General features: G+C 55.3%; 1 protein-coding gene across 3 annotated transcripts in view; it reads right to left on the bottom strand.

Annotated features, from left to right (window-relative positions):
• Positions 1–22,144, bottom strand: part of LOC308556607 (uncharacterized protein) — a 32,347-nt gene extending 10,203 nt beyond the window's left edge. Inside the window, exons 1-7 of one of the 3 annotated variants that reach the window (XR_013998734.1) lie at positions 21,243–21,344; positions 18,515–18,608; positions 17,566–18,301; positions 15,835–15,947; positions 12,027–12,156; positions 11,795–11,935; positions 3,395–3,470 (exon numbers count right to left, since the gene is read on the bottom strand). Coding sequence is in view for 1 of the 3 variants with exons in the window: in XM_081136011.1 (XP_080992137.1) it covers positions 3,399–3,470; positions 11,795–11,935; positions 15,835–15,947; positions 17,566–17,653 (414 nt within the window). In the remaining 2 variants the exon portion in view is untranslated. Of the gene's footprint in view, positions 1–3,394; positions 3,471–11,794; positions 11,936–12,026; positions 12,157–15,834; positions 15,948–17,565; positions 18,302–18,514; positions 18,609–21,242; positions 21,448–21,903 lie in introns of those variants that run through there. The other 2 variants (XM_081136011.1, XR_013998735.1) reach the window with 2 other exon arrangements.
• Positions 22,145–22,425: the final 281 nt, after the last annotated feature.

Raw genomic sequence — 22,425 nt, 5'->3', positions numbered from 1 at the left:
GTTAATTCCTTCTTTCTTTTTAGCCACGTGGACTTTTTTACTGCGGAACCTCATGTTTTACCACGAATTATGTTTTGTGAATAATACCTGTTCATTATATTTAAGTACTTATCCAGTAAGTACCTTTTCCTATATTCTCTTGTAGTATCTTTCTTTCTCCCAGTGTCTCCTTCTATTTTTCAAACTCTTGTTTCTTTTTCATGGAACACACCCATTTATTCTCTCACTCTCTAGTGTATGGTATTGTTTTTATTATTTATAAACTTCAGGGCCACAGATTTGAGTTAATGCGTATGATCAGTGCTAAACCAGTCCCCTCAAATACATATATTATCATCATTTTTCTTCCTTTTATTTATGTTGATTCCCCTGCCCCCCCATTTTAATTGGTTTTTCTACCATCCTTTCAATCTTTCTTCTGGCTTTTCTTTTGGAGACCAAGCACCAGGGTTTGGCTCAACCCTAACTCCCTCTACAACGCCCCCACCCTCCCCATCAGTCAATGCAAATCGTTCCCGTTTCTTTCCTGCATTCATGCATCCATTCAGTCTTTCTGCTTAAATCATTGTCTTTTCACTTCTAGATGGCAGGTGCACCTAATTGGATACATGATAATCTATAGACAATGTGTCCCCCCCTCCCTAGCCCCACGGGGGTCCCTCCCTTACATGTGCCATCTTTGAACTTTTTCCTGGGTGGGTGGCTGCCCAAGTCAGAAGCACAATTTGGATTAATCAGAGCACTTGCAAGGTTCATGCTCCCTCACTCTTATGCCCAGAACTGCTCTCTTATATGTGTATTTATTTGTCAGTTATCTAATCACCTTCCTTCTTTTTAGGTGCCTTTTACATCTTTCCAGTGTCCACTCTTTCTCCCCTTCCGTCTCATTCCTTCTTTCCTGCAGCCTTGCACTCTTAGAGCGCAGCTGCGTGGAGGGACGCCTCCCACGGCCGCCTGCCAACTCCCACCGCGGCCCACAGCGCCAGTCCCGCTAATTCCTTCCCGCACCCTGGCTTTCTCCATTGAGCCATTCGTCCTGTTTCCTTTCTTTTTATTGGGTATTTTACTCCTTTATCAGTGAACAGAGTGCTCAGATTCGGACCAGTTATGAGCCACCGTTCGTGAGGGCCCCTCATTGTCCATCCTAGCCTAGCCCTCTCCCGAGGATCTACCCATGTGTGACGTTAGTCATTGTGACTTTGCCTCCTTCCTGCCTCTGTTTCGTTACAGCTTTCGGAACCCCCTCCTCGCCTTCTTTCATTCTCAGAGCACTTCTGCCGGGGGGGGGAATTCAGGACACCCCCCAACCGCTCATCAGGAGTGCTGGGGCAAGCCCCCCACGCCCGCCATCCGCCTCTGCTTCCTCCCTCTCCTCTCCTTGCTCATTCAGAGGCTTACTATTTTTCACTATTTTATCAACAGTACTGTGGTTTCAGACTTGGGCCCCCCAACCCTTGATTCGTGTCAGTCTTCTACCGCATCTCCTTCCAGCATCAACGCACCGTCAACGCGCTTCTCCCCCTAACCCCGGCTCCTCCTGCTGCCCGGTTCGGGATCCGGAGTTGGACGTGTAACTTATTCTCTCGTTCTGTCACTGTTCCCCGTGACAGACTCACTACCCCCCCCCCGGGCCTCTCTGCTCCCTCAGCCATCCCATTCCCCTCTTCTCTCTGGCTTTCTCTCATTTCGGTATTTACTTATTTGTGTGCACCTAGACTTTAAGAAAACTTTTGGTTCAGGTTAACTCTCGTCTTTGGTCCCCCGAATCGTCTTTCCTCTTTAACTCTTAACTGTCCCAGTTGTTTATCTTTCTGCGCCAGGAGCACGCACTGAATTAATCCCTACGCTTGGTTTATAATAACCAAAGCCCGCCTTCTCTATTTACTCATAGCCTCATTTTTAAAAATTACCCTTCTCCTTTTCATTTATAATTTTGCTTCCCGCCGCCCACCCCCTCCCGGCGCCTTCCCATCTGGACGGGCCTCGGGGACTCCTCCTCATGGGTGTGGGGGTTTTTCTACACGAACTTTCTCTTTTTCTTTTTTTTAATTTTTCTCTTTCTGACAAAAAGCGATACATAATTAACGTCCGCATGGACATCACCAGAATCTATGATCCTGTGAAACCATCGCCAGAATCTGCGGCGTGAACCTGCCCGTGGCCTTGAAAAGCCTCCTGCCGCCCTCTCATGACTTGTCACCACCCCCGGGGCCGCCCCACGACACCTGCCCGCTTAGCAAGGTTTTACACACACAGCGCCCACGGCGAGTGCCGTCGCGGCGTTCGCACGGCGCCCTCCTTTTCGTGGCTTTCACCCTTTTGTTGACCACCGTCAGGTGCTCTGTATTCGAACGACACCTAGTCCTTGGTCGCGGTGACCTGATACTGGTTCGTGTGCGGCCTTATTTACATATCGATTCAGTATTTTTTATTGACTTATACATTGATCTCCTGTACATCGAACATCGAACCGGCTCCTGTTCAGTGCACGCGCTCCTCCTGGCTCACTCACCTCTTTACCTGTTTGCTTGTGTATCCGTCGAACCGATAAAATCGCCGCATCTTAGACTTTCCTTTCCCCTCCCACCAAATTAACCCCGAGACCAAGGTGTACACAACCCACAGTCCTTAACGCGGGCACTTGGCAGGTGGGGGCACCTCCCCTGGACCCTGTGAGTGGCCATCCCCATGAGAAAGCAGCTTCAGGACCTGGGAGGACCCCCGCACACGTCCTGCACGGTCTCCCCGGTGGGAAAAGGCGGATATGGGTTCATTTTTAAATAGAAAGCTTTGTTTGTGGCGGTATAAAAATATTTTGGCCTTTCAAAGCAAATACAAAAGGAACAACCCATTACCATCGCTGAGTGTCTCGGTCCCCAACAATAGGGGACTTGAAGAGGTTCAGCCGGACCCCATGAAGACAGAAAATCTGCCCATTCTGTTTTCCAGACATTTCAAGGGGGTGAGGAGGTCACTGGAGCTGGCGGCCCATTGAAAGGCAGGTCCCTCAGCCCGAGTTCTTGCGGTGGCCTATGAAGGGCCCCCAGCTCACAAGGGCACTTCCATCCAAGTCTGCCCTGCGGCACTGGAGCCAGAGGGACACTCGATGATGAAAGGGCCATTCATTTAGAGTGAAAGGAATTCTTTCGGGGTCCGGCACTCCAAGCCGCCTATAGAATTCTTTGCCACAACACAAGGAGGCTGGAGGTCCTGCCTTAGAAATGAGCCCCCCAGGTCCTCACTTGAGCTGGCTTGTCGGGCGCCCACCTCCCCATGAGTGAACCAGTGCTCCCCAAGCCCTCCCACAAGGCTCGCCAGGCAGTGTGCTGTGAGTGGCGGCCCCCACCCTCAATGACAAGGCCACAGGTGTGTGTCCCGCTCTCCAGGAACTTACGATTTTACAGGTGCAGGGTGCTGGGGTCGCGTGTCGAAGGTCCCATCCCACGGAGGATTCCTGATGACAACTTCGGCTGGAACGACAAAGCACTGGTCACTGAAGGGAACCTCACCCAACTGGACAAAGCAGGGACTCCCCAACTTCTAGCTAGTGTGGCACTGGTGAAACCAATAGTCTCTCTTTCCAACACACTACACACGCACTCACTTCCTGCCCAGCTCCCCGCCCCACAGATGGGGTGGATGGGGGCCGGGAGCACCTACCCATGGGGCTAAGTGTTGTTTTGTGAAACCCAAAAGTTTAGGGCCATTGCACAAGCAGAGCGGAGCTAGATCCCGAAAGCATGGACGGGATGCTCCCTGGAAGGGTGTTCACCTGGCAGGAAGGGCACAGTGTCATCAGGGTGTGTTCAGGGAGGCAACAGTGCAGCATGGTGGGGGCGTGAGCAGCAGGGCAGTGAGCCCTGCACAAGGCAGAGAAGTGGGCTCTGGGCCACGTTAAGGGTCGTGCAGTTTGTAATGAGCAGTGTCCCCTAAAGCCATGGCACACAGGTCACAGGATGAGAGATGATGGCGCCTGGGGAGACAGCTCCCTTTAGCAACGATGTACACATTGTAATCGGCGCCATGAAAAGCCCTGACCAGGCATATCAAGCCTTTGACTTCAAACATTGACCTTCAACTTGGAGTTTAAAAAAGTGAGCTGAGTAATCGCAGGTACATGTCATTACAGGGGTCCTTTGGTATCCATGGGGAGCTTGGTTCCAGGACCCCCCTCGGATACCAAAACCCAAAGGTGCTTCAGCCCCTCACATAAAGTGGGGAAGTGGTGGCGTGTGACCCACACACCCTCCCCTAGACTCCGCATCCCCTCCGGGTTGCTCGGAGCGCCTGACAGTGTGAAGGCTGTGTGCGTGCTTGTTGCCCTGGATTGCGCAGGGGAAGGACAGCAGGAAAAAAGCCTGTACGGTGTTCGATGCAGACGCAGCCGGCAGCCACGCAGGCCTAACGCAGTGCCCGCTGTCGGCAGCAACGGGAGTTTTTCCCCAAATACTTTCAATCCATAGGTTGAATTCATGGGTGTGGATCCCGTGGATACAGAGAGTGAGTTTTAAGGAATGAGCCATGCTAATGCAAGGGAAACGGGTAGGGTATGGGATTTCTCTGGATCTACCGTTCACTTTTTCTATAAACATAAAAACTGCCCAGAAAAAAATAGTCTATTCATCAAAACAATGTTTAAGTGTGTCGATTTTTAGTCTAATGAAGGTAAGCAGGCGAGGCCAACAGGTGATCTGCAACAGCTAAGGTTTGAGCAGGAAGGTGGGTGAGAGTGGAGCGTGAGATCGGGGCAAGGGTGAGAGGGCGCAGGCTGCCCCTGGGCCTCCAGAGAACCCCAAGGAAGAGGCTCTCTCCACACCCCTGCCCTGATGTAAGGCACTGGGACACCCCTGCTGCCTTTGCCCCTCTATTACCCGTTGCGTCATTTGCTGGGGCTCCCAATACCTGGACAGGACACTGGGGACACACCTTTTACTTCCAAATCTTCAAAACTCCTTCCTTGTCTTTGAGCTTCCCAAACACTGGTTTCCCCTAACTGGTTGCTTTTTTATCCAGAAATAATAAAAAAGGTCTTTTAAGAAAGTGCTGATTAAGCAGTTACACCCCTTGGGTGACGAAGGGCAGACTTTGGTTGTCTAAGGACTCTGGGACTTCCATTTTGTGCTAGATACCACCTGAGATGTGCCTGACCCTTCCCAGGTGCCTGTGAGCACCTGCGGTGGCCCTCCTGTCATCAGCAAGGTCCTAAGGTGACAAAGGGACCCCAGAACCTGAAACTGCAGCAAGACCAACCCTGGACACTGCCACTTCCCGGAGGACTAGGGGCCAGGAAAGCACTTTGGGGGTTTTCTTCTGGCTGGGTCTCTCTGGTATTTCAATGAGACCTGCTTCTGCTCCGGGGGCCCTGTGAACCCTCAGATTTCCTGCAGCCCTTGATTAACTTCCATGCAGACCCCAGGATGCTCTGTGAAGACCCCAGGATGCTGTGTGAGACGCAGCCCTGGGTTTGCCAAGCAATAACCTTAACAAATGTCAGAGAAGCTGCAAAGATTGAGTCACTGGAACCGAAGGAAAACATGAGGCCTCCTTACAGAGTCCACAAACACGGTCTTGGAGACCTCACAGATGCGTGCACGGGGCTCCTGATTCACGCAGGAGCACCGTGGACCCACTGGCTGCATCCTCCAAACCTGACAGGATTAGAACATTCTCGTTCAGCAGCCCCAGAGTGCTACAGTCACTCTTTCCTGGAGGCAAACAGGCTCTAAGTGATCTGCCCTGTCTCTGGGACAAGAAACTGGATATTTAGAGCGGTGAAGACGTTAAAAAGATTATTTTTAATAGAACGACGATTTCCAGAAATCAAGCCTGCAGTTTACACAATCGGCCTCGCCTGCTTCCTACCTGTTGAGTCAAGACCACCCTCCTGCAACCTCCCTCCAAAGGCAGGTCTTTGCAGAGCTCATTTCCTGTACCTTTGTGAGGGCTGGGGCCCCGGGCATTGTGGGCCCATTTATGAAAATAGGAGAGCTAATTGGGACATCTTTTGAAATCCTGGCCCCCTCTTTCTCCCCCCCCCCCCCCGCCAGCCCCCCGCCGCCTCGTTCCGTGGCCAGCGGTGAGGGATGTTTACATGCGCCCCTTCCTGGAATTCCGCTCCGCCTCAGGAGTGGGCAATTAGAGAGAATTAGGGCCTATTTGGCGTATGTGCACCGTTAATGGAGAGAATGGCGAGGCAGCCTTGGGAAAGGCCGTCTGCTGGTCTAATTGAGGCTGGCGATTTTCTGATCCCTTGTTTCAGCTTGCAGGTAACCAAGGTCACCAAACAAAGGCCGCGGCCCACCGTGGTAATGAGGGGTGCGGGCCTGAGCAGGTTCCCGGAGCCGTCTATTACGTGCGCTGGAGCACAAAGAGGTTGCTGGGGCTGTTTGCAGAACCAGCACTGAGTGGGGCAATGCCACAGGCCCGGCCACTGATCGCTTTTCCAGAACTTGCCACCTGATGGCTTTTTCAGGAAGTTCTCAGCTGAGCGGGCCAGGGTGCCAACTGGGGTGCTGCCCATTGCCTGGGGTCTCATGACCCAGAGGTGCAGAGTGAGCCACAGGGGAAGGTGCGGCCACCACACCCTCCTGGGACGGCAGCCATGGGCCAGTCTCACTCATTACAGTGACCGCTCCACAGTCCAAAGAGGTTCTCCAGGCCTGGCCAGCAGCCCAGCCATTTGGAAAAGTGCTCCATTAAATGCAACGCTTGCACCAAACAGCCTCTTGGACTAGTGTGGGGCGGGGCGTGAGCACTGTTAGAATCTGTTCACGGGAAGCTGACCAGGAAGCCTGCTACTGACTGCCACCCACTGTCAGGCTGGTCAAGCAGAGCCAGCCACCGCAGCGGATGTCCTATCGGGCCTGCCACCTCAGCTCTGCTTTTGTCATCTCTAAAGTAGACCCCTTGGAAGGTAGTGGACCAGTAATCTCAGCCCCTAACTCTAAAGACCCAGCAAACAAACACCAACAGGTGACAGAGGACCACCAAGGAAGCTGGAAGGGACCCAGAGTTCCCAAGGCCCTCAGATAACGGTGAACAGGCACCACCCCATTTCACGGATGGGAAAACTGGGGCCCGGCGGTGTGGAGACAAGGGGCAGCGTAACACCCACAGCTAGTGCTGCGCATAGGCTGGAACCAGGTGTCCAGAAGGCCTCTTAGGGCTGCTGTCTGACCCTGAGTCCCGAGCAGCTCTCCTCTGACCACCTGACCATCCATCCCAAGTAGCAGGGGCAAGGGGGGGGACCTTCATCCCGTGTCCAGCTAGGAGACTAGTGGGGCCCAATTCGGACACTTGGGGCCTCTGCCCCCTCCTCTGGTGAAGTGGGGCGCTGGCCTTTCCAATACTGACATCCTGAGCTGCTTCTTTCTGCCTGTGGAATATGCAGACCTAACTGGCTACTGCGTCACTTTACAGATGGGGAAACTGAGGTCCTGAAGCCAGTGGTGACAAAGACATCAGCCAAGACTGAGACCTGGGACTCCTTCCTCCCAGGGCAGGGACTTATCCTGGTCCCAAGGAAAGGGCCCAAGCCCTCAGGGTAGTTTAGGACAGTGTGGGGCAGTGGTGGCACTGTTTCCCCTCCAACTCAACAGGTTCCCCTTGCTCAGAGCTGTCCCTGCTCCCGTGGGCCACGCCAACTCTCCCCCATTGTCCTCGACCCCAGCACAGTCCCCTGGATCCCCGAACCCCCAGCCCCAACTTCTTAGCCTTGAGGGAAGGATCCTCTCCACCCCCAGGGCGGCCTCAAGAAAGGGCCGGGAAGGCAGCTGCGGCCCTGGGCGGCCAGCACAGACGTGCGGTCAGCCTTTGGCCCCCTGACTGTCCTCCTTCCCCAACTTTCCATCCCCGAGTTCTGTCCTTGGCCCCATTCTGTCTCTCTGGCTGTCTCTCGGGCGTCCGGCCCGGTTTGATCAGATTCTTGTTTATAGGCACAGCCACCGATTCTTCCTCCTGAGAAACTCGCAAAAAAGAAAAGCCCGAGAACACGGAGCGTGAGCATGGCCAGGGTCGCGCTGCCGGGGTGGCTGGCCGAGCGTGCCATTGTGTGGCCTCTTGTCTGTGTCTCTGGAGGCGCACACAGGGCAAGGGGGCCCCAGGGGCAGCGGCCCCCAGAGGGGACACACACACTCCCACACCCCCCTTCTCAGGGGAAGGTAATTGAGGTTTTCTTCTTTTCATCTGAAGAAAAGGCACCTTCTATTGAAAGGATGCATTCAGAGACCTGGGAAAACTCATCTGCACTCAGCCCTCCCAATTATCCCCAGGTGGCTGTGCTCCACGGGGGCTCCCCCACATTCCTTTCTGCCCGCGCCTTTGTTCCCCTCTGAACCGGCCCTGGGAGCTCCCAGGCTAAGAGTCTCCTCCTTAAGCCCCTGCCAAAGGCCCTATTCACTGCGCAGAGAGAAGCCAAGCAAAAGGTGGTGGGGAGCCTTCCTTTGCCCCGACCCCCAGGGTGGGGGACTTAAGAAGTCTCCATCTGGATTTTTTTCTAAGCCCAAAGAAATTGGAGAGCAATTAGGAGAGTCGTGACTATACCCTCGGCCATCCTCTCCCTTAATTAACTCCTCTCTCACACACATCCCCCCAAATTGGGGCCCACCCCGGCCTCAGCCACCCAGCACCTGCTCTGCTCGCTGGTCCCCATGACCACCAAGGGACTTAGGGGGAAGGGAGCTGAGGAGACAATTACAGACGTGCCTGGAGACATTCTAATCACACTTAGTTCCCCAAACAATGGCTGGAGGCATCAGCTTTCCAACGAAGACTGGAATATGAGTCCCAGTGTCTAAAATCCGAGAGGCACTAGAAACTCCGGGAGGTAGGTGCACCTCTCTCCAGCGCCAGGCAGCTTGCCTTGGCACAGGTAGGGGGTCCCTCCACCTCTATTGGGTCCAAATGGACTTGGGACCCACCTTCCTGTCCCATCCCACTGCAGTGCCAGGGTTCCCATGAGGGACACAGTTGAGGACTCCCTGGGGCTCTGAAATGCTGACTCATTTCTCTCCAGGAAGGGGCGCCTGCCTCCAGAACCCTCTTCCTTCAGCCTTTCCAAAGGGCAGGGGCTGCCGGTGGGCACAGGCACACAGTGACACCCTTCCCTCCTGCCCTACTCAGACTTGGGCCTCTCTTTCCAAATGGGAACCCCCACACTTGAGAGGATCTCATTTGGAGAGATGCAACGCTTTTTCAGAATGTTTCATCTGCTAAAACCGGGGATAGGAGACCAAGCTACACTCCCCTATTTGTCTCTGAGGAGATGGGACAGGGCTCAGAGCAGCAGAGGGGAAGGGGGCCTAGCTCTGGGGACTTGTCCACAACTTGGTAAACTCCAAGCTTCCAGTAAGAAAACTAGCGCCCAAACCCGTCCCAGTTCAGCCAACAGTGCTGGGCTGGTTCCTCCATTGGCCACGGCCCTGTAACCCTGAGAGACCTGAATTTGTGCCAATTCTGCGTAAAGCCACCTTCCTTCTTTTCAAGGAAAAATTGTGTAAATTCTGTGCAAAGCCACCTTCCTCTTTTCAAGGAAAAATTCATTAGCAAGCTCGTTAAAGACGGCAGATTCTTCTCTTTCTGGAAGTCAGGCTGCACAGAGAAACACATCTAAGTTACGGCACGTAAATGAGTGAATAGGAAACACGTGCGCTGTGCTGCCCTTGGTCTTGCCAGGTTCTGACGTTACGTGGAGAAATTTTCTGGGAAAAACACTGGGGGTCTGACTGGGGGCTGAGCGAGGGGGCACCCTCTCCCTTTCCACGAGCCCAGAGACTGCGCGACACGCAGCCCCCTTCCCATCCACCCAGGGGAGGCGGGCGGGGCAGGAGGCCCAGCTTCCAGACAAGACCACCAGCCTTCCCCGACATCTGTGCCCACCCAGGAGCATCCGGGTGGAAGCAGACCCCGGGAACAGCCTAGTGTAAGGACAAAATGGCCAGAGAACCTCCGCCCACCATGGTGACAGGATCCCCTGGATGGTCAGAGTGTCATTCCCACCCCTTCCTGCTCAAGGATGGACCAATGCAGCAAAATAAAGGATTACGCTCAAAATAAATACTTTTCAACACCTAACAATGGCCCTTCTTCAATTGAGAACTTGATCTATTTTCATCTATTTTGTGCTTGTGCCACACGAACCCCAAAATGTGTGACTGACCATTCTCAAGGGTGCCTGAAATACAGCCCAGCCTGCAGTCCGACCACCCCTAACTGCTGAGCAGGGTGAGGGACCGGGAGGGGAAAGTCCAGGACTTGCTGGCCACTGGGTCCCACCTGACGGGGTCCTGAGGTGCCCAAAAGGAGTCTAGAAGCCCTGGGCATTTGACTCAGACTGGCGGCATGGATCTTTCCGGTAAGCTCGAGAGAGGAGCCCCCCAGGAGCCCTGTGTAAAGCTCCCGCCTAGGCCTCTCTTCCACGGTACCATGTTTGCAGGTGGCTTGGCAAATGCCAGCCATGGAGTAAATATCACAGGGCACAGGCTTCCCGGGGCCCCCTCCCTGGGCTTAGCCCTGGGCACACACTCCCCACCTCTCTCCCACCTGCCAGGCGCCCCCGGGGGCGAGAACAAGCAGACAAAGGCGGCAACGCCCAGGTCTGCACCCCTCTGCCCCTCTCTGCCTACACTGACGCGTTTTATTTCAAACTAAGATCTGCACCCCGTTACCATTTGGGGGAGGAGGCACTCCTGCCAAAAGCCCTGTGTGATGGAAGGGCATCGTGGGTGCCGCACCGTCCTGGGCAGCAGGCCACACATGGTGACGCACCTGGAGGCCCAGGGTCCCATTCACACCTTCCTTTCGCAGAGACCCCGTGTGTGTGTGTGTGTGTGTGTGTGTGTGTCACAGGGGATGCTGGCGTCTGGGGGACTGAATCAAATTCACCGCCAGGCCTTCCTCATCTCCCACCCGGACGCCTGGCAGTCTGTATTCATCCTTCACCCCACTGCCCCTCAGGCCGGGCCCTCTCCTGAACTCAGCCGCTGGGACCCCAGAAAGGAGGGTGCCCCCCACTGTGCCTCCTGGGCAACGTCACTGCGTGGGACCTCCCAGGACACCCAAGTTGACCCTCTGGGCCTGAAGGCAAAGCTGGTGTAGGGCACGGTGGAGAGACCCCCGCCCTGAGCATCAGCACGGCTGGATCGAGTGAACTGTGGATAAACAGATGACGCGTCTCCCCACCATTACTGATTGTGTGTAAACAAACACAAACATTCCCATCTCGCTGCGATTTCAGTGGTAAGGAAAAGAGGCCAAGAGAAGAATTCACTCAAAACCACGGATTTGATTAAAGGACCTTATCAAAGCCTGTGTGCAAGCGGCCAGCGTTCTCCCCAGGGCTGGCGTTACCATGGCTTGGGGGAGAAACGTTTGCGAGCTGCAGAGCCGACGTGCACTCCTACTGCCACATCCCCAAAGTGGGAGGAAGCTCAGGAGAGCAGATGCACCCGTATCCATCTCATGAACGTGCTCGGCCAAGCTTTGTTGAGGACCTACTATGTGCCTAAGCCAGTTCAGGGACCTACTATGTGCCTAAGACAGTTCTCAGGGCCCAGACCAGAGTTGGACACTCCTCACTTACCATGCGGGGCCCGCAGCATCCCGTCAGACAGGGTGGCCCCCATGCACATCAGCTCGGTGAGGACGGGGTCTCGGCTCCAGGCAGCTTCCAGGCCCCCAGGCCCCAAGTTGGAGTAAAAGGTAGTGCCCCTCCCCAGGCTAAATGTGTATGTTTTTGAACTAAGGGACATGAGCTGGACTAAGTGAAATCATGGTGTCAAAAAAGCAAGAAACTCACCCTAAACCAGGATGGAGGTGGGAGGCTGGGCACGAGACACCAGGTGGCTGTCGGGAAGGTGGGCTTGGTCCAGGGCGGTGGTCCTCGGGAGCTCTTCTGACTCTTCCGTTGGTTCTTCAGCTGACCCAGCCCAGGGTCAGCCTTGGGGAGGGACAAAAAGTTAAAATAGGGCAAGGCCAGCACCCCAGAAAGCCACAGGCACCCCAAGAAAAGACTCAGAGCCCAGTCTCACCTGAAGTCTGGTTTTCGGTGGGGGGAGGTGGCTCATGGGGATGAGCAATGGCAGAAAAAGCCACAGGGCTGGGGTGACCTGGGGTGGGCAGGGTCCGGGACTCACAGGGACAGGGCAGGCCATGGGATACCTGCTTGGGCACAATGACAAAGCGTCTGTGGGGGAAAGGGGCAGGACGTAAGGTCCAGGCAAATGGGAGTAGACATTTGAGTATGGTGGGAGAGGTGGCATGCCAGCAGGGGCTTATCCTATGGGCACTGGGGACCTGTTGGTAACCTGGGCAGCACTAAGAAAAAGCTCTTTGGGCTGAGGGAGGGTTATCTGGACCCAGAAGCAGGGCCAAAGGCAAGCAGGTGAGAGATGGGTGAGGCAGCAGGCAGGGCCAGGTAACCTCCCTGTGAGGCCCAGAGGGTCATAAGCTGGGTAACTGGGGCAGAGAAGGGGGGGGGGCAAGCAGAGCTCCAGGTGGGCGACCAGCCTAGCTGGTGGAAGCCAGGGGAGGAGCGCCAGGTAGAGTAGACAGGTAGGCAGCCAGGCAGAGGCGGAGCCTACAGAGCTCCCTGGAGGTTCCCAGCCACCTGTCCTTTGCAGAGGACAGTCTCCAGCCAAGGAAAGGAGCTGGATTTAGCCCCAGGGGGAAGAAGGTCTCATGGAGGGAGGGGTCCAGCCCACGGGCACCAACTCAAGAGGGAGACCTGTATGGCCAGAGCCTGAGAGGACACAACCACGGGGCGCTGAACAGCCATCGGCAGGCATTCAGCTCCGGGCTGAGTGTGGGGGTCAGAGAGGGCAGGAGGGGCTGGTTGCGTTCAAGGTCACCGACCAACTGGCCCATGGAAAGCAAACCAGGCCGGCCCCTCGCACTGTCCTGCCTGCCTTCTACAGAGCAGTCTCTGCTCCAGGGCTGGGACAGCCAGGCTGCGCTCAGCAGCGGCAACCCCCCGGCCTGCGCTCCCGGGGCAGAGGCCATCAAGGGACCGGCTAGCGTGGCGGGTGTCCAGCCCGGAGCCGGGCTGTGCATTGGCTCAGTAAGGATCAACTGTTGAATGAAGGATGGGCGCGTGAGTGAATGAAGGGGCAACACCGGCAAGGCCCCTGCTCAAACAGGGCTCCTCCCTCAACAGAAATCCACCCTCCACCCTTTTGACCTACATCTAACTAAATCCTAGCATCCCAACAATTCCTCTAGCAGCCGAGGTCCTTCATTGACTCACCTGTCCAAACATACATCCCACATACTTTCACAGAGCCCCACTTTGTGCCAAGCAGGAGCTGGAACACCCAAGGGAGGTGTGGGCTGGCCTAGGGCACCCCCAGAGCACTGGGTTAAGAAATGTTAATGGAGGGTGGAGGGAAGGGCATGAAGAACAGAGGTAGGAACAGTGAAAACAGAAAACCAGAGCCCAGAAGAGTTGGAGAAGGGAAGAGCATCTCCAGGCCCCACTCATTCCCTAGTTCCCCACACGCTCCCACATCTCCCGAGCCTCCGAGCTGGACTTGACAGATGTGAACAGCAGGCTCTGGAGGTCACAGGCCAACACAGGAAGCCATCCAAGACCTCTGGACTAGAAGAGTAGGACGCAGGGGTCCCCCGTGCACAGGCACACAAGAGGGTGCCACCCCTGCACTCAAGGGAGCCATGAGCTCGGGCCCCTCTGCTGGTGAACACAGAAAAGCTAAAGAGGACCGGCTGGTGTCCAGAAACCCAAGCAGGAGCAGGTGGGAGAGCCGGGTTCCCCAAGGGCCAGGCAGCTGGGGCTCCAGGACAGAGCACAAACCCCCCAAGATCCTGGCCAACGAATGCCTCCTGCCCCTCCCCAGGTGGTCAAATGCTGGAATATGGATCAGCCTCAGCTTGTATTTTAATTATCAGTATGAAAAAAAAAATTATCGGTGTGTATTTGAGGTGAGAAGGGTCCTATGGATTATTTCTTTCCCTATTTAAAATCACCAAAAATTGTTCTATTATTTTACTCTAGTCTGGGCAACATCTGGGTCACCTCCCTTCAACGTTTCTACTGGGGAGTCGGATGAGCGCTGGCCTTACTAACTTGGGAAGAGGGTGGAACTCTGATCCACACCTTCAGCTTACAGGTGAGAGGCCATTAAGTTTTCTGCTCATCAAGTTCTCTTGCTCCAACCGCTTTGCTTCCCTCTTAACTTTTCTCCATTTGGCTGCAGGTCTGGCCAGAGCCTGAAGTTTAATGGATCTAATTTTATTGACCTGCCTCGGGGGTGAGAAATGTCCAAACTCGAGACACGGGGCAAGTTTCAGGCTCTGGGCATAACTGCTGCCATAAACAGGCTCGGGGGAGTTCAAGTGCCCGGACAGAAGGGGGGTTTGGGAGGGACACAGGACCTGTGAGGGGGGATATGACAGGTTCCAATGCAGGATCTATTGTCAAGTCCCCTCTGCGCTTGGCTCCCTGTGACCTTAACAAACCGCTGGTCTCCTTAGTATGTGGGACCTATATGTGAACCCCAAACCATACCCTTCCATGGGGGTGCCTCTGCAATAATCCCGTGGGTTCTACACCTGTGACCTGGCACTTGTCTACCACCTGGTGACCTCACTTTTTTCATGTTCAGTGGGTCCTGAAACAAGTCAGGTGCGTGCTGGAGTAGGAACCATGCACCCCCTTTTCCTCAGCTCTGGCAGAGTGAACCCCGCAGGCAAGCAGGCATCCCCAGGCCCCATGCATCTGCCTGCGGGGCCCAACAAAGAAACTTCCTACAAAGCAGCGGCCTTCCGCTCAATGGGCCTCGCCAAGGCTTAAATGAAGAGCAAAGGAAACCTGGGCTCCGGCCCCGAAATTACAAGGGTGGCCTCGGGGCCGTCGCCCCTGCCCTGCAGACGCCAGTTCACCTCATTATGATAATCAGTGTGTTTGTGCTTCACAGACAAAGGAGGCTCCTTAAGAGATGAACACTGGAGCCCAGCAGCTACCTCATTAGCGTCTGCAGCCTCTGCCTTGACAGGGTCCAAGACTGGCCCTGTGTTCATTAACGGAAAGGGCGGAAAGTGCAAGAAAACTGAAAAACACAGCTGGGGGGAGGGAGGGGCTCTTTCTGTTGGCCATTCATTCACTGAAAGGCTGCGTGGACCTTCAGGATTTAATCACCAGCGGAGGGGCCCAAGGGGAGGGTTTACCCAGGATGAAGGAGGTAAAGAGGTTAAACTTGATAGGAGTTAAGACCCCAAAACGGGGCAATTTGATTTGAAAGCTTCCTGGGATTTGTCACTGGGATAATTAATTTTAAACCTTTTTCCTGTTTATTTTAGCCCAACCCGACCCCAGAGGAAACCTTTCTCTGGCTGTGCTTTCGGGAGATGTTAATATTTCCTAAGCCTGCCCTTCCCTGCAGATTGTCTCTGGTGCCTCTCCTCGCCCTTTTCTTCTGGCTCCCCCGCACCCCCCCCATTTCTTTCTTCTCTCTGTGGTCCTCCCCGTGGGAACTTAACCTGTAAGAAAATCTGATGGCGACTCTTAATTGTATTTTCTCAAGAATACTTTTAACCACCTTATTTCAAATCCCTCAAATAGTGTCTGGTTCTTACCTGCAAGACGTCCCGCCAGACCTGCCTGCCGGGTTAACTGTTATTAACCCTATTTTGCAACTGAGAAAAAGTGGCCTGGAAAAAACTGACCCACCCCAGGGCCCTGCGAAGTCTACAGGGAGCTCGTGTCAACAGATGCGAACCAGGGCCCGAAAGCCACGTGAGAGAAGGCTGGAAATGTGTTCATGTGTCCCTGTGTCCGTGAGCTAGAAATGTGTCTGGGTTCAAGCTCCAAAAAAAAGTCATTACCTTAAGTGAGAGCCGCTCGACGGAGCAGAGAAGGCAGGAAGCAGTGGGTTGAAGAGGAAATTGGAGGTGAGGAAGGAAGACAGCGAGTGGAGAAGGCCTTTGGAGAAGCTTGGCTGCGAAAGGAAAGAGAGAAACGGTAGTGGCCAGACAGGAGGACAGGGGGAGCCCGGGGAGGCTCAGGCTGCAGAGAGAGCAGTTAGGAAATCAGAGGGTGTAGCCGGTGGCCAGAGGTGAGACAGAAGTGACCAGTGCACGACAACTCTTCCTTTACAAGGCAAGAGGCAATGGGTGCAAATGTGCTGTGGAACCCCAATCTGGAGGGCCCCTTAACAGCCTCCGCTCCCTTGGGAGGCGGCAGGCCAGCCCCGGGTCGGGACAGGGAGTTGTGAGGTTCAAATGATTTGAACAGTTGCAAAAAGGCCTTTGCAAACAGCAAAGGGAGACTCAACTGTTCGCCATAATTACTCGCTGGTAGTGGGAGGCTCTGTTTTCCAGCCCACTCAAATCTCACCGGGGCCTGGACTTCACTGACCGTAAATTATGCGTCCTTACATTAAGGATGTAAAAAGCAGTGGTAAAAGCTCCCGCTAGCCTCTGGAAGACAAAAGGTTCCCTCCTAATAGCCTGGATTAACTCGAAGCAGATCTCCGCCCACTTCATTCGTCACCTTCCAAGTCACCCTGCCACCTTCATTTGCCATATAATCCAATCAGGCCCTTTCAGAGGCCCAGGAGCTATTGTCTACACCAGGCCGGGCTTCTCAAAGCGGCCCGAGTGGTTTTTGTCTTGTCTGGACAAAACTGGTTGGCTTAAAAGGCGACGGAGAAAGAGTGCTGGCCAAGTGAGGGCCCCAATTAGCTTCCGAGACACTGTTTGCATCACCTTTGTATCCGTCACGTACCAGGCCTGGTGTGCTGGGCATATTGTCGGTGTTTCAGAAAAGGTTTGTTGAATTAATTCTGTCCTTACTCATTCTGAAATTTACTGACTGAGCGCAAACACTCACAGCACCTACTGGGTGCTAGCCCAATTATTAGGGCCAGGCATGCAAACAATCGGAGTGTTAAGGACCTTGCAACCTCCACAGCGATTTACAAAGCACTTTCATAGTTACATCATTTGGTCTCCAAAAGCCCCCCTGTGGGGTAGATAAAGGCGGGTGTGTTTTTTTGTGTTTTTTTTTAAATCCTCATTTAGACCATGAAAGGAACTGAGACCTGGAGAAGTTAAGCGACTTGTGTAAGGTCACCCCACCATTGAGGTGGAGCCAGCACATGGGAGCAGCATTGGGGCCACCCAGACCCCCAAGACCACCCTGGGCAGCTAGGATTTCAAACAGACTGTCCCGCTGTCAGATGCTTGATTAGAAATCAAAAGCTCTTAGTCTAACTCTGGGCCAGGGGGGTAAGGGGTAGCTACAATGTCACCCAGGGTCCGACTCTGACCCCTTGTCTTTCCAGCAATGTGACAAAACACTTACATTCCTCCAGCCTCAGCGCCCTCACTGTGAATGTATCCCATGGGAGGGGCGCTCAGTCCCCACCCGCCTTTTTAAAATTACTCAAGTCAGGGCCGAATTAACTCCCATCTGTAAATGAGGATGCATCACCTCTAGGTCTGACACAGAAATAACACATTCAGAGAACATAGAAAGTGCTCTGGAAATGGCCGCATGCAGAATTCACGTCCCTGTGCAAGTCGGCCCATCACCCTGCGCCGCGGCGCCCCTACCTGTGCAGCAGAGCCCCGTGGGCAGGGGCTGGCGGAGCGCTGTGGGGGAACAAACAAGAGGCATGAGACAGGTGACACAGGTGGGCATGGACTGACCTACCTACCTTTCAACAAACGTTTGCTGACCGCCTCCTCTATGCCCAGCCCTACCCTAGACTAATTTAGTTCATTTAATACTCACAACAACCCTGGGAGGTTGCTCTCCTCGTCACCATTGCCCAGAAGGGACACAGAGGTCCCAAAAGAGGCGGGGATGCCCACGACGTCAGGGCTCATGCTCCCCATTCCAGAAGCCAACCTGGGCCTTGGAATTGCCAGCGTGATGCTGGCGGGGCCCTTGGCCCAGGTCCCCCTCCTGAGGAGTTCCCAAAGGGAACCTTCCGTTCAGGACATCATATGGGCAGCAACAGGGTCAGCTGAGAAAGACTGACACCTTCTTGGGGAGGGAAACACTCCAGGTCGCTGGCACATTAACACAAGCAGAGACTTACAGGAAATTATTCATAGCAACAGGCACAAGCGTAGCAAAGGTCAGGGGGTTAGTGCCCAATGCCCCCTCACTAGGGCATTGGTCTAAGTCTTTAGCCCAGAGGAACAGCTGGCCGGTCAGTTCTGGTCCTCTTCAGCCTCCGTGGTCCTGGTCCTGGTCCTGGTCCTGGTTCTGGTCCTGGGGGGTCTCTGCCAGTGGCTGCTTGGTACGCTGGTGGGACCCAGGGATCGGTGCTCCTGGCATCCTCTGCAATTGATCAAAGGTTAGAGGGCCCACTTAAAAGCCCAAGTCTAGGTATTAATTAAAATTTAAATGAGTTAATTACAACTAAAACTAATTAGTTAAAATTTAAAATTGTCCTTTAATTGCTAATGGGTCTGGGTGGGGGGAGGAGGGTGGCAGGGGTGGGGACTGGGCCACTGTGTTGTCCATAAACTGCCACAAGGAGGGGTTGCATACCATTCGGTGGAGGTGTGGCAGCAAGCACGGCTCATCAACAGGTGGGCCTTGTAGACGAGGAGGTGAATGGTGATGTCATCCCTGAAGAGAGAACCTATGGCATGGGAGGGGGCCAGATTAGAAACCATCTTGATGACCTCTAACGGCCAGCTCGGGAACAGCAGAGAGAGGGAGGGGGCACTCAGAGGGAAAGGAGGGGGGAGGGGGAAGAGGAAGGAGGAGGGAGGGGTCAGGAGGGAAAAGGGAGGGGTCCAGAGGGGGAGGGAAGGAAGAGGAGGGGGAAAGGAATGAGAGAGAGGAGGGGGGAAGGAGGAATGACGAAAACAGGAGGGGAGGGGGGAAGGGGAGAAATGGGAGGGGGAGGAGAGAGAGGAGAAATGGGAGGGGGAGGAGGGACAGGAGAAATGGGAGGGGGAGGGGGAGAGCAGAAATGGGAGGGGGAGGAGGAAGGGAAGAGGAAGGGGAGGAGGGAGAGAAGTGGGAGGGGGTAAGGAGGACTTGATTGACAGGACACAAGTGTTAACTGTGTGCGCAGGCGCAACCTCAAGCCTGATTTGGCGGGCTGAGAACATTTGCAAGCACAGACCGCTAGGGGGCGCGCAGTCAGCTCTAGAGCCCAAGAGCACAGCCACCTGAGGAGGGTGCAGCAGGAGCCTCTGGCTCCTCCTGTGCCTGGCCGGCAGCTGCCAGGGCAACAGCTGGCATAGGATGGGAGATGGGGTGCCCAACAGGTCTCAGGCTAGGAAGGTGGGCACAGCCGACCCCAGCCCATCGCACATGGCCACTATGTCCCCTAAAATGCATGCCCGCCATCACCAGCCAGGATCCACCTGTGGACATGAGGCAGCACGCTCTACAAAACCGCCCAGAGGGACTTCTGTGCCCCGCAACAGTGGAGATCACTAAAGAGACACGAGGATATCAAGAAAACAATCGCCATAAGGGTCCTTCCAGAACATGATCCCACTTTAAATAAGTGAAAACACAGAAAGCTTGGCCCCGACCTACCTTCGGCAAATCCAATTAAACATAAATTAATTAAAATTTTAAAGGCCCACTTCTCCGTACAACATTTTCACTCATTTCCGTGGTCTCTGAACACATGATATAAAATATGGTATTGCTAGAAAATAGTACTAAAGGCGGCCAAAACCATCTAAAGTCATCCAGACCACCACTGCCCCCCCAAATCTAGCCTCCCTTCTCCACAGCAAGAATTCCAAGACCCCGCACAACGGCGCCTAATTAACTATTTTATGGCCCCTTCCTCCTGCTCAAATGAGCCACACCTTCCTAAGACCCACAAACCCAAAACCAAATTAAACTAACCGGTGTCCACGCACTTCCACAACCCCCTAAAAGACAGGCAACCAATGTGGCTCACGGCATCTCTGCCCAGCGCGAACCCTACAGCCGCTCCCCGGTGAACCTAGGGATCTTAAAACATTTCCCCCTTCGGTAAACGAATCCAGAATTCTCCAGTAAATCTCACGCCTGACCCCCTCTCCAGCAGAAGAACAAAGGCCACCTCCCCTCCCCACCCCGCCCCCCAAAATTCCGCAGTGCCGCCAGCGCCCTCTGGCGGCCGTCGAGAAAACATTCCAGAAACCTGCCACGTAGCAACCCGCTAGCGCCCCCCCCCACTCACACACACACAGCCCGCCAGCCCCGAGTGGGGAGGGGGCGGCATGGGGGGGCTTGACAGGGACAAAGGAAACGGCACACGGCGACTTCATCAAAAATCAAGAGCCCGCCACATGTCAGAACCTTCCAGAGACCATCACGCAAGCCGAAAGGACCCTCCGACCCCAATCCCCAGCTCCCAGCGACCAGACACCCCCCCAAACACACCCCCTTTTCCGTATTTTTCTCTTCCCTCTCGCTTCCCAGACCCAAGGACAGGGCCTTCTCTCCAGGCCAACCCACCCCCCTTTTATCTCCTCTGCCAAGACCTCTGGCTACTTGGCCGTCCCTCCCGCCGCCCTTCCCGGGGAGCTGGTGGCAGGGGGCTTCTGGAAGGTTTGCACTTGGGCGCCATCTCCCTCTCTCCACCACGGAGGAGGCTTATGGGGGTGAAACCAGGAGGGATCAGTGAGGATCTTCCTCTTCATTTCTGCCTGGAGTTGGCTGGGCGCTCAGCCCGTGCGCTCGCGCTGGGAATCCCTCGCCGACGGGCACCTCCACTCCTCACGCCCACAGGCCACCACGAAGCTGGCCACAAACTAGGGGGTGGGGGGAACCTGCCCAGGAGACCTTTCTCTTCGGGTGCTCTTCCCCCCTACTCTGTGGGGCATGCAGAATGCGTCGGCCGCCATCTCTCCCACCATTCGCGATTCTAAAGGGTAGCTCGAAACACAGAAAATCTGGATTTTGGACCCCAGTGGGTGCGGGACGCGGGATTCCGCCACGGGCTCGGTGCGATTCCTCCCGCCCCTCTTACGCTAAGCCCCCGCTACCCTGCCCACCCTCAAGGACTGGACGGAAACGGGGTCCTGATTCCCCCACAAGACAAAAAAACAAACAAACAAAAAAAAAAAACGGGCCTCGAGATCTCCCCTCCTTGACAGCATTTTGTTGCCGACGCTCGGCACCAGGCGAGGTTGGCCACCTTCTGGAGAAGGTCCCGGCGCCTGTCCTTCGGCATGTCCAGGAGGGCAGCGCCCAGCCCAGGCGAGGGCGTAGCGCCTCTTTTGCGCATCCTTTCGGGCCAGGATGGCCAACCACTCACCTGGCGGGCAGATTCTCGCGTGGGCGCCCCGCTTCTTCGGGGGGAGCTGCGGCCCAGGCCAGCGAGCCAAGGCGCGCTCCATCCCAGCTCGTCGCCGTCTGCGCTAGGGGCTGGCTGGGTGGGGTTTATATGGAGGCGCAGAAGGGGTGGTCTCTGACGTCAGCGCATTCTGCTGCAATGCGCTCATTTCTCCAAAAGCGATTGGCTGGAAAAATGAGCCCCCCAGATTCTATGACAAATTGCTCTAGCCGCACCCAGATTGCAGCAAAGAAGAGAGGAAAAAATTCTGCCGCAGTGCCCCTCGCCGCCATGACCAACACCCTGTGCTCACGGGTGTTTTTTCCCGCCTCGGGCCCCGCGCGCCCAGCAGGGCGAATTGTGTGCACAATTTCCTAGGAGAGGGGCACCGGGGATGTTTCTTCTCGGGGGGGGGGGCAGCGGGGGGGGGGCTCGGGTAAAGCTGGGCTCCGGGGGTAACCGATCACGCACCTGGCTGTTTTGGAACCTCTACTAGAGAAAGCGTCTTGGGGGGGGGGGGGGGATGAGGCTTTCGGCGTCTTGTCCTGGGAAATAAAATCCCCGGGCAAGATGACCCCTACCCAAGTGTAAGTCGTCCGCTGTCGCCCCCTTTTAGCCCACCCACCCATCTCTGATTGGTTACCCTTTGACACGGGAGATTGGGCACAGCACCTTCGACTCAGGAGGAAAAAACAAAAAAACAAAAAACGGTTTCGAGTCCAGGCGCGGCTGCTTACGACCCGTGTACCCAGCACCCCGCAGGGCCCCCTCCTCTGCCAGGGGGTCCGTCTCTCCACGTTCACTAGGAGGCGCCCCCTAACGGGGCCGTAGGAAGAGCCTGCGCGTGAGCCTGGTCCCTCCAGGGACAGTACTTTCCGAGCTCTGTGTCCCACTTGGAGATGCATGGGGGTCCCCCCCAAATTGAGGTGATTCCCCCACACGTACGCTGTGAAACGCACGCGCGCGCACACACACGCGCGCACACCCGCACGCGCGCACCGCGCCGCCCGGGAAACAGGCAGCGACACATGTTGCGGCGGAGCCTGGCTCGCGGCCTCGCGCCGGGACCGGGCACGGGGACCGATCCCTAACAGGTGGCGCCCTCGGGGCTGCGCGGGGCCCGCGTGGCGCGGCGGGCAGGGCCGTCAATCAAACGTCCTCTCGC

The sequence above is a fragment of the Miniopterus schreibersii genome, assembly GCF_964146895.1.
Source record: "Miniopterus schreibersii genome assembly, chromosome: 1".
NCBI lineage: Eukaryota > Metazoa > Chordata > Mammalia > Chiroptera > Miniopteridae > Miniopterus > Miniopterus schreibersii.
This window is presented reverse-complemented; position numbering and strand designations above follow the sequence as displayed.